The 14,485-nt window shown below is 38.3% G+C and overlaps 2 protein-coding genes across 2 annotated transcripts; one reads left to right on the forward strand and one right to left on the reverse strand.

The window, feature by feature from the left end:
- Window positions 1-2,577: 2,577 nt before the first annotated feature.
- On the reverse strand, window positions 2,578-4,136 carry LOC137957206 (uncharacterized). Its single transcript, XM_068804950.1, has 2 exons — window positions 3,372-4,136; window positions 2,578-3,289 (listed from the first exon to the last, which is right to left on the reverse strand). The coding sequence occupies exons 1-2, from the start codon at window positions 4,110-4,112 to the stop codon at window positions 2,666-2,668; spliced, it is 1,365 nt and encodes a 454-aa protein (XP_068661051.1). The 5' UTR covers window positions 4,113-4,136; the 3' UTR covers window positions 2,578-2,665.
- Window positions 4,137-4,653: 517 nt separating this feature from the next.
- LOC137956001 (kinesin-like protein KIN-5C) lies at window positions 4,654-11,506 on the forward strand. The gene is made up of 23 exons (XM_068803278.1): window positions 4,654-4,768; window positions 4,853-4,982; window positions 5,418-5,576; window positions 5,713-6,062; window positions 6,341-6,479; window positions 6,618-6,715; window positions 6,799-6,955; window positions 7,345-7,414; window positions 7,494-7,570; window positions 8,082-8,135; window positions 8,241-8,321; window positions 8,401-8,512; window positions 8,588-8,674; window positions 8,744-8,919; window positions 9,235-9,396; window positions 9,511-9,618; window positions 9,700-9,858; window positions 9,939-10,022; window positions 10,099-10,304; window positions 10,430-10,531; window positions 10,621-10,730; window positions 10,886-11,037; window positions 11,141-11,506. Exons 1-23 carry the CDS (start codon window positions 4,710-4,712, stop codon window positions 11,339-11,341), a joined length of 3,033 nt encoding a protein of 1,010 aa, XP_068659379.1. The 5' UTR covers window positions 4,654-4,709; the 3' UTR covers window positions 11,342-11,506.
- Window positions 11,507-14,485: the final 2,979 nt, after the last annotated feature.

Below are 14,485 nucleotides of genomic sequence, written 5' to 3' on the forward strand. Positions count from 1 at the left end.
TGTCAGCGGCTAGCCAATACAACTCAATAGACCGATCTGTTAGGTGCGGAAAGCTACCGCCTACAAGAGTGGACGGAACCACTTTGACATTTTGGATTAAGTTCGGTTTGGCTTGGTGCTACCCTATTGAGACTAGTTCTCTCAGTACATCTAAGAATTTTACTGATTAAGTGAAAATTCTTTTAGTACATATCAAAGTGAAGTGAAATTCAGTTTACAAGAAAAGTAAATTACTCCATTCCTTTAGAAAAATATAGAATCTGAAATTTTACCTGAATTCATCTTTTTTCTTCTTCTTTGTTTTCCTCTTTTTTTGTTTTCTTCATCTTCTCTTTCTTTTTATCATTGTTTTTATTTTTATGAATAAAGTATTTATAAATAATTTTTTATGATTGCTTTTTTATCATTTATAAAATAAAATAATATTATAATTACATTATTGTATTTTATTTTTAAATATAATATAGTATCTAATTAATAAATTAGATAAAATTTTATATATGTATCATTTTTTTTATAATTTAAAACAACTAATAATTACATAATTACCTTTTTCTTAGTTAATTTATATCAATTCTATATAATACCTGTATAAAATTTGACATGACCTCTATTTAAAATTGGGCATCATCAACATACATAATACCTGCATAAATACTCCATAAAATTGTTTATACATTCCATGAACACTCCAAGATATTGTTTATACACTCCATAAAATAGTCTAAACACTCCATACACTGCATAATATTATAAATAAATTCTATACAATAATCAAACACTACAAAATTAAATGAAATATCACTATCAATTTACAATCATCCAAATAAAAACTATAAATCCATTATAAATTTACAAATTATAGTTATTTCTCTTCATGCTAGAAAATAATATACGTCCTTGCTTAAGCAAAATCTCCACCTATGACAAAAACAAAAAAATAAAATTAGTTATTGTCAGATAAAAAAATACTCTTCCACTACTAGTTACTTAATGTTGTTAAAAATATTAAAATTATCATGATGAGAAAAAAAAGTAAAATCATGTAGCTGGTAGCATTATCTTTGTACTCTTCTTCTCATGGTGTAAACATAAAACAAAATTTTAATAAATAAAACTAAAAAATATCGTAATAAATAATTAATCAAAGAAATTCACCTTTTGATTTTTCTTTATATCGTGAAGAGTCCGAACCCAATCACTACCACAAATCAAAGTTTGAAATGTATTTGGATCCAAGGAAGAACGATACAAGTCTATTACTCTACCACAGGCACTAAATAATGACTCTGAAGCTACTGTGGATATGAGAATTATAAGGGAACGTCAACAAACTTAAAATTTAAAGTTCATCTTCATCTCATGCTTCAAATTTATTTAATTCTTCTACAAGAAATTCAATTTCAAACTTGGTGTTAGTGTGGACGAGTTCATATACATTGTAAAACAGTTTCCAATGTTAGTGCCCCAAAATAAGAAAAATATAAAAAACAAGAAAATGAGTAACTTATAATAGTATACTTAATTAAAACATAATATTTAAACCCCAAATTTGGTAAAACAAATATGATTACAACACAAATAAGTAATTTAATGTATAATTAAAATAATTAAAATAATAATTGATTATATTAGATATTATATTATTTAATGATTGCAGTTTATTATACATTAATACAATAATTACGTGAGCCAATTAAATGTGTATATGATTAATTATAAAAAATAAAAAATAAACAGGAAAATTTGATCAAATGCTAACTTTAACACACTATATTTTTACGTATTATTGCATCTTCCAGAGGAAAAACAGGCTGAGAATAGGATTTGTAAGTTTTTTTTTTTATAAAATCACACATGCGAAACTCGCATGTGCGAACTACACATGCGAGTTCGTACGTTGTGCGGGACGAAGCGTCGATGGGGGAAAATAATCTCCCCCCTCAACTTAGGTATCCGAACTTTAGGTATTCGGGGGTTCTGTGCCGTTCCAGCGAGAGCGGTGGCCGATTGATTTGACAGTGGCAGCAGGCGGTGGTAGGGGGTGACGACGACGAGAGATGGTCCAGAGCAGCCGCTCTAGTTGGGGTACAACAAGACGAAGTCGTCGATGACGATGATGAGAGGCAGAGAAGGCGATGAGCAGGGGAAAGGATTAGGTGCCGCGGCGGCGGAAGGGGCACCGACAACGAGAGGGAGAAGGGAGATGGAGGCCAAGAGAGGGAATTTCGGAGGAAGAAAAGAGAAGGGAAGGAGGAGACGAAAAGAGCGAGGGCGGGAGAGAGTCCGAAATTTTTTTGTTCGAGAGAGAGAATGCAAGACTCCCGAAAATTTGCCCCATCCTGCCGCTCGTAAAATTAACGAGTCGGCTCGTGAGCCGACAAGCCGAACTTGGTTCTGCTCGAGCTCGGCTCGTTAACCTAAACGAGCCCATTTTTGAGTTCGAGTTCGGCTCGAGTTCGATATATAACGAGTCGAACCGAATCGGAACCGAGCCGAACACGCTCGCGAGCCTGCTCGGTTTGAAGCCACCCCTAGCCTAAGAGGGTGATGTTCTTGGCACATGAAACCCCGAAACTGACCGTAAGATTATATAAAGTTACAATTATGGACCTTGACCAAGTTTCGATCTCGACCACACAGTTTTCTTGGGTCCACACACCGATCACACTCCTTCGCTGATTAGAACAATCTTCATATTATCAACAAGGTTCGTCATCTGCTTCCTGGAGTGCAAAGGAGAAGGGTACACGCAAGCACAATCCAACCGTCCATCTCTGATAGTGTCAAAAATAGCGATAGATGGGCCCACCCCGTGAATAGAAGAGCAGCCCAAGTAGTCCTGCAGACCCAAACCAGAAAGCTCCAGCGAGCCGTCTTCGATCTCGGGTTCCTCAAACACAACCATGAAAGAAGTCCGAAGAGACGCTGATGGAGTAAGCCCAGGGTTGTCGATGGCCTTGCACATCAGGAAGTTGAGATCTCCCATGTCCTTGAAGTGCTTATCGGCGTTGATGGAGTTTGACAACGCGTCGTAGCACCGCGCGGCTACGTCCCAGAGCTTTTCTCCCTTGCTTATGTTGTGTGTGTTCAGGATTCCAGAGTGGTAAAAACCCAGATTGTGATCATGGAGGACTGGATCGAGAAGCTTTCGGCAGTCGAGGAGAGTGACGATTGAATAGTTCTCGGTTTGGGTATCTTCTAGCTGCTTGGATTTGGATGAACGAGCAGCGATCAATCCGGCTGCAGCTATAGCCCCGCATAGTTTGATCCCTCTCGCTTTGCATCCCTACAAGATTAATTCAATCTTCTGCAATCAAATGTGAAATACGTTTGCTGTTTCTGGTTCGGGTTTCTGATTCATATCTTACCTCGACGATAGTACGAGTTTCTTCTTCCCCCATCTGCATCCGTATCACCTCCGTCGACCGACGGGTACCTACGTCTTCGAACTCCAGATGAGCCCACCTCATCATGTTCAACGAGTAGCCAGCCAGATCGAGGCCACGCGCCCAAAACGACTTATCGCCTCGCCCCGTCGGAATCGTGCTCTCCACGGCCAAACCGGGGTTCTTTCCATTGTCCCACTCTGCTCCGGCTCCCCTCAGTATCTCTGGCAGCAACTTCAGCACGGCTGCCACCGACGTGCGATCGCAGGCAACAGCGTGGAACCGCAGCACGAGTACGGAATTTGAGTTGGGCAATTCGTAATGGGTGGCGAAGAGAAGTTGCTCTGACGTCGAATTGGACCATGCGTTTCGGTTGAGCTCGCGCTCAAGGAGAAGGTGGAGAGGGGGGAGATGAGGTGTGTCAGGGGAGGAGAGGGAGAGAAGGAGGTTGAAAGTGGGGGCGAGGGAGAAGGATTCGATTTCGAGGAGAGGGGAAGAAGAGGGAGGAGGTGTGTAAATTACGGAGGAGAAGAGAGATGAGCGGAGGATAGGGTGGATGTTACAAAGTTTATGGAGGCCTATCCGGAGGAGAGAGATATCGGGGGGAGTTGAGAGGAGGACAGCCAACACGGTGATGCCGGTGCCGCCGAGAACGGCTCTGACCCAGCTCTGCTCCGTCGTGCCCAGCGGCCGTGAGATTGGATTGTTTGGCTGATCCTCCATGACTGACAGCCAAAGGGAAGTAATGACGAGTGACAATTGACGAATGAAGAAGAGGCAAAGCCGTAAAGGTTACTTCATTAACCAATCCAATCTTCATCGGCCAATCATCGTATAGACGTGTGAAAGATAATCAGATGGCTTATTTTTTATTAAATAGGCGACAATATTCGTCCAATGGACAGAATAAATTCCGAATTTTTATTTAAAAAAAGGATAGAAAATTAATAATTTTATTTTTAAAATTATATTAGAAACATAAATCTGATTTACGAGGATCAATATGAATTAGAAATTTTATCCTTATATGAAATTATATTTTAATAAATTATTTAAAATACTTCTCTTTTCATGTTTTCAGTAAATTTGGGGAACCATTGGGACCTAATTGCGTTGCTACTTTTGGGTTTGGGCTTTCGGGCCATACGTTAGGTGCAGGGACGGTCCAGGTCCATCTAAAAAAGGCGCTCAGATCGAAAATTCAAATTTAAGCCGAATCCACTAATCCGCTCCTTTGCGTCTCTCCTGTCCAAACCAAAGCAAAGAAAACTGGAAAAGAGACTCCATCGTCGGTCGTCCTAGTTACCATTTCTCTTCGACATGGCTTGCCGTCAAGAGAGAGAGAAAGGGGTAAATGTGCAAGTACTGCTTCGCTGCAGGTGATGTATCCATAGCGGTTTTAAAGGTTTTTAAGGTTTTACATATTCACGGATTTTGACTATTTTCAATTCATTCTTGTTCAGACCATTTAGCGAGGAAGAGTTGCGGAATAATGCTCCCCAAGTCGTTACCTGCAATGATTATCAAAGAGAGGTTGCGGTTACACAGAGCATTGCCGGAAAGCAGATGGACCGTGTTTTTACTTTTGATAAGGTATATATATATATATATATATATATATATATATTTTATTTTATTTTTTTTGTCTCGGTTAATTATGTTATAAATTTTTTCGAGTGTTTTAGGTCTTTAATTTCATAATCCTTTGAAGGCTGGATCAGCTATACGTTTAGTTTTACAGATCATTATGGTTCAAATTCGTTTATTTTTCAATTAGATAGTGTTCCGCTTGCAGTAAATGCTTCTCCCGGAAATGTTTTAATATGATTTCACTCCGGAAAAAAAAAAATTTAAGTAAAAGCGCATTATTTTCCCACGTTCAATTTTTAGTTTTTTTTTAAATTTTATTTATTTAAAACTGACGAATAGTGGATTTACGTATATCTGTCTTAAAATCTTGATTAGTGGCCTTTCTTAAATATTCTGTTGATGTCATTTGGTTCACAAAGTAGTAATTTCTCTGTGCAGGTATTTGGTCCCTCAGCTCAGCAGAAAGATTTATATCAGCAAGCCATAGTGCCTATTGTGAATGAAGTACTAGAAGGATTTAATTGCACCATTTTTGCTTATGGACAAACTGGCACCGGGAAAACATATACAATGGAAGGTGAATGCAAGAAGGCAAAGGTGAATATTCGTTGGTTTCATTGGTTCACTTAAATGTCATCTATAGTGCTTTTTGCATCTATTATCATGAAATTTTTATATCTTTATTGATATAATGATATTCCAACTAGTCGTAAATAATGTTACTAATTTGCAGAGTGGTCCTACGGGGAAACTGCCTCTTGATGCTGGTGTAATACCCAGAGCTGTTAAGCAAATATTTGACACCTTGGAGAGTCAGAATGCTGAGTACAGTGTTAAGGTCACTTTTTTAGAGCTGTATAATGAAGAGATTACAGATTTGCTAGCTCCGGAGGAGCTGTCAAAGGTTGCTCTGGAGGAGAAGTTGAAAAAACCTCTTCTCCTAATGGAAGATGGGAAAGGAGGGGTCCTGGTAAGAGGTCTAGAAGAGGAGATTGTTTCAAGTGCGAATGAGATTTTTACCTTACTAGAGAGGGGCTCTGCAAAAAGGCGTACTGCAGAAACCTTATTGAATAAACAGTCTAGGTAAATCTTCTTTTTTTATGCCCTAATTTATTCAGGTTATCGCATTGGAAAACATTTTTTGGCTAGGTGAAACGCATTTAGGCTGACACCCTAATTGTTTCATCTGGTTTTGTTGGCTCCTTCATCATAATCTTGGAAGAAAGCAATCTATTGTTGTTATTTGCTCTTTTAAATAAGTTCCGTTACTCTCTCTCTCTCTCTCTCACTCACTCTCACCATAGAATATGTGTTTATCTACTTGGTAGTTATTGGAAAACATGTTTTTTACTTTTTTTCAGTCGATCACATTCCCTCTTTACAATTACAATTCATATAAAAGAAGCAACTCCTGAAGGTGAAGAACTTATCAAATGTGGCAAGCTAAATCTAGTTGATCTAGCTGGCTCAGAAAATATTTCTCGATCAGGTGCAAGGGAGGTATAGTGATTCTGGCTTTCCAGTGTTTGACTTTACTAAAAAAAAGATGTGTCTGTGTTCTCTTGTTACAAATTTCAGTTTCAATGTGATTTACTGAACTCCCAAAAAGCTATAAGGTTTTTTACTATGATTTTTCAGGGCCGGGCAAGAGAAGCTGGAGAAATAAACAAAAGCTTGCTGACTCTAGGACGTGTTATAACGGCTCTTGTTGAACACCTAGGACACATACCGTACAGGTGCCAGTTTCTAACTATAAAACTAGCTTTTATTTTCTACATTACTTGTTTGCTCTTGCTTTAACTTTTGGATGAAAGTGCAGGGATAGCAAGCTCACACGATTACTTCGGGATTCATTGGGTGGAAGAACAAAAACATGCATAATTGCTACTGTCTCTCCATCAGTCCATTGTCTTGAGGAAACACTCAGTACATTGGATTATGCTCATCGGGCAAAGAATATAAAGAATAAGCCTGAGGTTTGTTATGACCTCAGTATTCTCTAATTGTTTGTGGTTTTCAAACTGCTGCTGTAATGCAATTAGGAAAGAGTGTTTGGTGCATTAATATGCTGCCTAGTTCAATAGACAGATTTCATGATTTTATTGGTTAAAACACTATATAAAGTTGATCATAGTTTTATTTATTTGTTCTGATGTCTAATGTATCAAATATATGCCTTTCAGGGCACCGAAATAAACACATATGGTAAAATTTTCTCCTTTGGGATGTAATTCACTGCACACTTTCTTTATAAATAATTATTTGAACATACTGCATTACACATGCTACAGAAGATATCTTGGTCATGAACAGATGTTTTCTTTCCTTTTCCATTATCATAATTACTTGATGTACCTACTTTTAGGTGAATCAAAAGATGATGAAAACGACTCTAATTAAGGACCTTTATGGAGAGATTGATAGGCTTAAAGCTGGTAATGTTCTTGTTTTGTCAATAGTCACTTTCTTTTTGTGTGCACATTAGATCTTAAGCATGAGTATGTTGTTGTCCAGAGGTTTATGCCGCTCGTGAAAAAAATGGTGTCTACATACCTAAGGAAAGATATCATCAAGAAGAAAGTGAAAGAAAGGTATTTGTGCTGATACCTTAATTGTGTTACCTTGTGCTACATCTTTTTATTTCTTTGGTCTGATTTATACTGCCAATAGAACTTTAGGAGTTCTTTGAATATATGAGTTATGCACGGCTTAGATGTATACATTTCCTCAAATAACCTTTTTGAGCTGTATGTGAGACTTCTGCACCTTCAAATTCTTCTTGATATCCTGTAACCTCATGAGGGAAATGCAAGTAAGTCTAATAAAACTATCCATCTAGTGAAATTTATGGTACTTTAATGAACCATAGTTGTGCCTTCCGTAGTAACTAATTAAGCATATTAAAAAATGTATGTTATCATTTGTGCTTACTATAAAAAAAGAATATTACTTGCCCTGTCATCTAATCTACATGACAACAGATTAAATTATGAAGTTTTAGCTGCTGGTTGTTGTTTTACTTTTTACGTTTATATTCTCACTGTCAATGATTCACAGTTCAATTTTACTTTCTACTAATGTACTCACTTTGGATGGATCAAGGCAATGGCTGATCAGATTGAGCAGATGACAGGATTGCTGGAAACAAATCAGAAGGTTTGCTGTATTTGATCCTAGCACATTTTTAATTTATGGGTTGTTTCCAGATATTTTATTTCAGCCATTAGAAAATCAACCATTGTTCAAAAATCTCGTATGCAGCAAATTGAAGATTTACAGGCAAAGTATGACACAGAGGTTCTACTTTCCTCTTGTTTGAGCAGTAAGCTTGAATCTACTGAGGTAAACAGAAAAAGTTGGATCTGTATTCTTTGTATTAGAATTTGAAGCAGTAGACTTCCAACTGGATGAACATTTGCAGCAAAATTTGGAAGAAACACATAAATTATTGGCTGAAGCAAATGACAACCTGAAGAAGTCGCGGTATACTCTGAAGGAAAAGGAGTTTATTATATCTGAGCAGAAGAAAGCAGGTCTGCATGTATTCATTACTCTGTTTGAAAGTTTCCAGAACCTGTTCTGCATCTAAGCTTAATTCTTTGACTCAGAAAATGCTTTGATACAACAAGCCTGTACCTTGCGTGCTGACTTGGAGAAATCTGTCCAGGATAATGCTTCTTTATTTCATAAAATAGGTAAGTTAAAACTTTCAGTTATTGCTGAAAAATAGCTCTTGGTTACTAATCAATATTCTGTTTCCGCAGATAGAGAAGATAAGTTGAATGCTGAGAACAGGTCCGTGGTGAATGATTTCCATTTGGCACTTTCAGAGCATATTGGTACACTTTGCAGTACTGTTGCAGTTGCTATAACTAAGCAAAAAGAATATCTTCAATGTGTTGAGGAGCTCTGTCGGTCATGTTTACATTTCCATGATATGGTACTTTTGGTACTTCTGTGGCCAAAAAAGTTTTTACTACTTTTGATTTCTTTTAATATATGGTAATTGAACATAATTGAAAATTTTGTAATCTTTCTAGATTTCACTTCATTTGCATAATTAAATTGGTAGTTTCAATTTCCCAATTGCTTTTTGGTGATCTGTTCATGTGAAAACACGTTTTTGCTTGGACCATTCTGCAGTTTACTGTATGAAATCCAATAAGTTAATCATTATCGAAATGTTTTGGGTCTTTTTTTCCCTCAAGTCATATGTGGTTTTCTATGGTATATTATAACTACTACTGATTGGCAGTCAGTGAAAGAGCTGAAGGAAAAGGTGGCTGCTTCAAGGTCTTTGTACCTTTCTCATGTTGAAGGCATCCAGAATGTCGTGCGCTTGCATCAGGCAACCAGCAATGCTAATTTGGAGGAGCTGGCGAATTTGGCTTCCATTAATCACCATTGTCTTGAGGAAGTGAGTAACTAATAGTGTCTTTTATCTTGATGAGAAAAGATAGACTTGCCACATTTTGTCTGTAGTCATTTCTGATTTTCGATTACTTGCTGTTGCAATTTGCCTATGTATCAGTTCTTAGCTGCAGAGCTTGGAGAAGCGGATTCAATATTTACAGCTCTCCGAGGGACCTTATTGAATCAGCAAGGGGAGATTGCTTCATTCGCTCAGGAATTGTGTGAGGTGTGTTTAAACTTGGGTTCTTTCTTTTCTGTTATCTGTTTGCATTCTTCTCTCTCTCTCTTCTAACATTTATTTTTACAGAGATTTGATGCCGATAGTAAGCATATAAAGGAGACATCTGAGTACATTGTCGGTCTGCTTGATACTCTTAGGGAAGAAACTCAAAAGTTTCAATCCTATGCTAGTTGTGCACATGAAGATCAAATAACGGCCATAGGTGATTTCGAGTTGGCCTATGAGGTAGGCCATCTGGAATAAAAACAACAAATTTTCTCTTTCATCCTCATCAGTCTCCTTATTTTTGGAGTGTGGACATGCAGGAACAATCCAGGTCTGAAGCAGAAAAGCTTTTGGTTGACATGACTAGTTTGCTGTCCGGTCACTTAGTTCGACAGAAAGAGTTGGTATGCTGTTTTAAGTTCAAATCTTTTTTTATATTTGTGTTATTTCGAGCAATATATTGAATGGTTTCGTGGGCAGGTTGATATGAGACTCGGCCAACTTAGAGGTGCTGCTATTCAGAGCAAAACATTTGTGGATGAACATTCATTCAAGATGAACAATATTACATGTGATGCTAAAAGGAAATGGCACACGTTTTCCAGTCAAGCAGAAAACAGAGCTGAAGAGTGTCGGGTGTTCATGGCTGCCAAACATTGTTGCATGGAAGGCCTCCTACAACAAAGGTAAATTTATCCTTTATTGTGAAATTATATCCTTCAACTGGTACACTCTGGTTTCCTGAAATAGTTACTCACACTTGTTACATTTTCTTTTCTTATTTTGTTTTTTTCTTGGTTGTCTTGCTCAGTGTTGGCATAGCTGATAATGCATGTAAACATTTCAAGAAGACAAGTGAAGCCATTAATGAGATGGGAAGTAGGCATGTTTTGGCAATGGATTCTTGTGTTAGGTCAGTAATCTCTTTGAATTTTAATTATCACATTTAAATTTGTTTAAGAAAATCTCATCGGTTAATAAGAGTACACTCTCTTTGACCAGGACCACCATTGATGCTAACGTGCAACACGATTTGGAAATTAGTTCAGCACGAGATGTGGCAGAGGCAGACACTGCCAAGAACAGTGATGATATGCTCCAACACTTTGGGAGTACGTTCATCATGTCATTTTGTTGGATGATCTGCTTCCTAGGTTCTTTCCATTAATATAATTGTGATCATCAAGGAATCAATTCTGTAGCTTACACCTAATTGATCTGTGCATAATTATGAAGAATAATGTTGGTGTGTCAAAATTTGTTGTAGGGGTATCGGAGCATGAGTGGCAGTTAAATTCTGGAATTGTAGAAGCAGTGGGAGCCCATAGTAACACACTTGAGAAGTTGCAAGAGGACCATGCTGCAAAGGTCATCGATATTGAACAACATACTCGAAATACCCTCCAGCACCGATACATGGTATGATGATAGTAACACCAATACCCTGTCTTTTAGAATGAATTTCAGTTTGCTTTACCTTTTTTTAGGGTCCAGCTTTGCTCATGAAGTTGAATGTGTGCAGGACTATGAACCGAGTGGCTCCACGCCTACTAGGTGTGACACTGATGTTCCAAGCAAAGTAACCATTGAATCCTTACGTGCTATGCCCATGGAAGTTCTCCTTGAAGAATTTCGGGAAAATCATCCATACCCATCAGCTACCAAGGAATCAAAGCTCTCTCCATCTCTCATACCACGGTTGCCTCTGTCTCATCTCAACTGAAAGCAAAAGATCTGGTGATGGCCTGATAGTATATAGAAACTAGTGTTTTTTTTTTTTTTTTTTGTATTTTATTATTGTCTCGTATGGTGGTGGGAGAAATATCGAGGAATTATATTGTTTTGTAAAATGGGTTTTCAAATAATCTTTACCTCAGCATTGCAGATTCGGAATATGATCCTCTGCAATCGATTATGGTCATCTTCGTACGTGAGGCGAGACGATGATTAATCATCCAACAACGTAAGCCATACATTTTGATTGTTCAGATTTTTCCACGACGTAACGGGTGGCTCCACGAACCTCTCACTAAGCGACGCCGCTAATCTTCGATTCCAGTTATCTTCTTTCTGTACCAGTCGTTCGAAATCTCTTCGTGGAGTCTCTGGTTTCGTCTTCCTCCCGACGCCTTCACTTTCCTTCCTGTGGGCACCATGAACTGGAGCTGGCTCTCTGCGCTCGTCGGCGCGGCCTGCACTTCTGCCACGGTTGCCTTCATCACCGCTAAACCTCGAAGCCCGAGCTTCCATCTCATTTCCATCTCTCTCGCTTCCTTCAACTTCCACCTCCCCCTCCTCGACGCAGACTTCCTCGTCACTCTTCACGTCAACAATCCGAACGTCGTCCCCATCACTTACGGCCCATCCGTCGTATCCGTCTATTACGACGGCTCCATCCTTGGCTCCGCCAAGATGGAGCCCGGCTACCAGCCCCCAAAGTCGTGCAAGGTGGTCCACCTCCGTGCTCGGCTCCACAGCGTCGAGCTTGGCCAGCACGCTGTGCGATTTCTGTCCGACGTCGCCTGGAGGGAGATGGTGCTGAACACGGCGGTGGAGGTCGGGGGGACAGCGAAGCTTCTGTGGTGGGGGAATCGGTTTAGAGCCCTCATGGAAGGCCGAGTCAAGGTCGATCCGATTTTCCTCGAGGCCATCGAGCAGGAGAATCGTCTTGGGTTGGGCTTCTAAATTCTAATCTTTAGCTTTCAGTCGCTGCTGCACGTATACTCTATCTGTAAATGTTGTGTATTCCTGCAGATAAAGATTTGGAAAGTGTAGTCCTTCAAATCCATATACCCAATCAGGCACCTATCGGCAATTCCTTCCACTACATGAAACCGACTTTGCTTAAAATTTTGGCGTTGTTCTGAAGCCTATAAAGCTCGAGATAGTTTCAGAGATGACGGCGTCGGCACACTACCAATCCGATCCTTCATTTTTGTCAATAGAAAGATTCGTCAAATAGCTTAGCCTGAATCCCATTAACCCACTCTAAATGTGTAAACGAATTTCCTGATACTTGATAGTCGAGGTTGAATAATTACAGTCGTGGCTGTCTGAGACAGTGTTGACAATAGGAGAAAGAAGACGATGAATACCTCATATTATCCTATTATTTGATTAGGAGCATGAACCAGTGTGGACTCATTCTCTCACGTTTTCCCATTATAGTCCCATTTGGCTGATCTTTCTCGTCACCATGTCGCTCCCATTGTACTGAATAAGAAGGAAATTGAAGCAAGGTCCTTGAGGGTTGCTGGACTGGAACGCCGTAGATTCAACAAAGAGCACAAACAGAGTCTTAAATGTGAAAAAGGGTTGCTTGGGCTTTGAACGTTGAAGTCAATAGTTGAATCACTTGATTTCTTCGGCGAACGAGTGGAAATGAAAAATTCTATTCTTCATTCGTCAAAGCCTCTTACGTAAGGTGCCTTGAGAGAGACAAGAATATGGCTCCTGTTGAAAGTGGCAGTGTGAGTCTGTGACCATTTGATTTTATTATTATTATTTTTTGTTATAACAATGAGAAAAAAGAGGCTCCTGAAATGAGAAATAATACAAAGATCCAATGGTAGTGAGAAAAATAAAGAGGAGGTGGTGTTGAAAAACGAGTTACTTCCTTAGTCATCCATTTGACTCCCTTATTGAATTCTACATTGTCTTCTTTGTGAGTTTAGGAATATGTGACCAATTGGCGTTTAAATTTGTAAAGAGGGAGACAAGGTTGGACTCAAGTTGAAACGACTTTAGTTGTACCCAATTCTTGTTTCTTTCAAAAAGTTATTCTATTGACTCTCATATATTTACATTGATATCGTTATCTTCATTTTATCATTAGAAATAAGGACTATAAGAAAAAACTTAAAAAAAACTGTTAAATTTGGGTTAAAGGCCTTATCCCAAAATGACTAGCCACTTAGGAAACATTAATCTTTATACTCACTAATGTATGTGGGACTATCCTTTAACATTTTCCTTCACATGTAGGCACGTGGATAATTTTGGGTACATGCCTACATATGAGAACTTGCTCTGATACCATGTTAAATTTGAGTCGAAGGCCTTATCCCAAAATAACTAAGATACTTAGGAAACCTTTTCTCTCAGCTAATAAATGCAAGATCTGTATACTTACTAATGTATGTGAAACTATCCTTTAACACTCCCCTTCACGTGTAGGCACGTGGATAATTTGGGTGGAGGCCCTCACTGGTGACACGTGGATAATTTTAGGTAAATGCCCACATATGAGAACTTTGTTCTGATACCATGTTAAATTTGAGTCGAAGGTCTTATCCCAAAATGACTAGATACTTAGGAAACTTTTTCTCTCAGTTAATAAATACAAGATTTGTATACTCACTAATGTATTTGGGTCTATCATTTAACAAGAACATCAATAATAAATATATAAAATATTAAAAAGATATTCAATAAAAAGTTTAAATGATTAATTTAAATTTAATTATTAAATTAAAATTTTGGTGCACCTAGCTCAGATAGACTTAGTCTCATACTAAGTTTTTTTTTTTTTTTTTTCTGTAGAGTCTCAGATTTCATTCCATTAAACCAATAAAAGTTCTGCCTTGCAACTTGCAAGGATCAAAGCTTTTAATTTGGCCGCATCGATTTGTCTTATATAACGAATCAAAGCTTTAAAAAAAGGATTAAGAAGTGGCCTTTGTCTTCAGCAATCATCCGTTTTGATATTTTAATGTAGCCAATTTTCGTGTACGGCAATCATAATCCCGTATGCTAATCGTACAACTAATCCTTCTAACGAATCACAGGACGAACTTGTCGTTTTGGATTTCATCCTTTTTGCAGGCTACCAGTTCGGAGGATCTTTTGCGATCCTTTTTCCGTGCGA

This window comes from Aristolochia californica, unplaced genomic scaffold (assembly GCF_029961685.1).
Source record: "Aristolochia californica isolate CCGP_79_NKW_82.1479 unplaced genomic scaffold, dmAriCali1.0.hap1 SCAF_2, whole genome shotgun sequence".
Taxonomy (NCBI): Eukaryota; Viridiplantae; Streptophyta; class Magnoliopsida; order Piperales; family Aristolochiaceae; genus Aristolochia; species Aristolochia californica.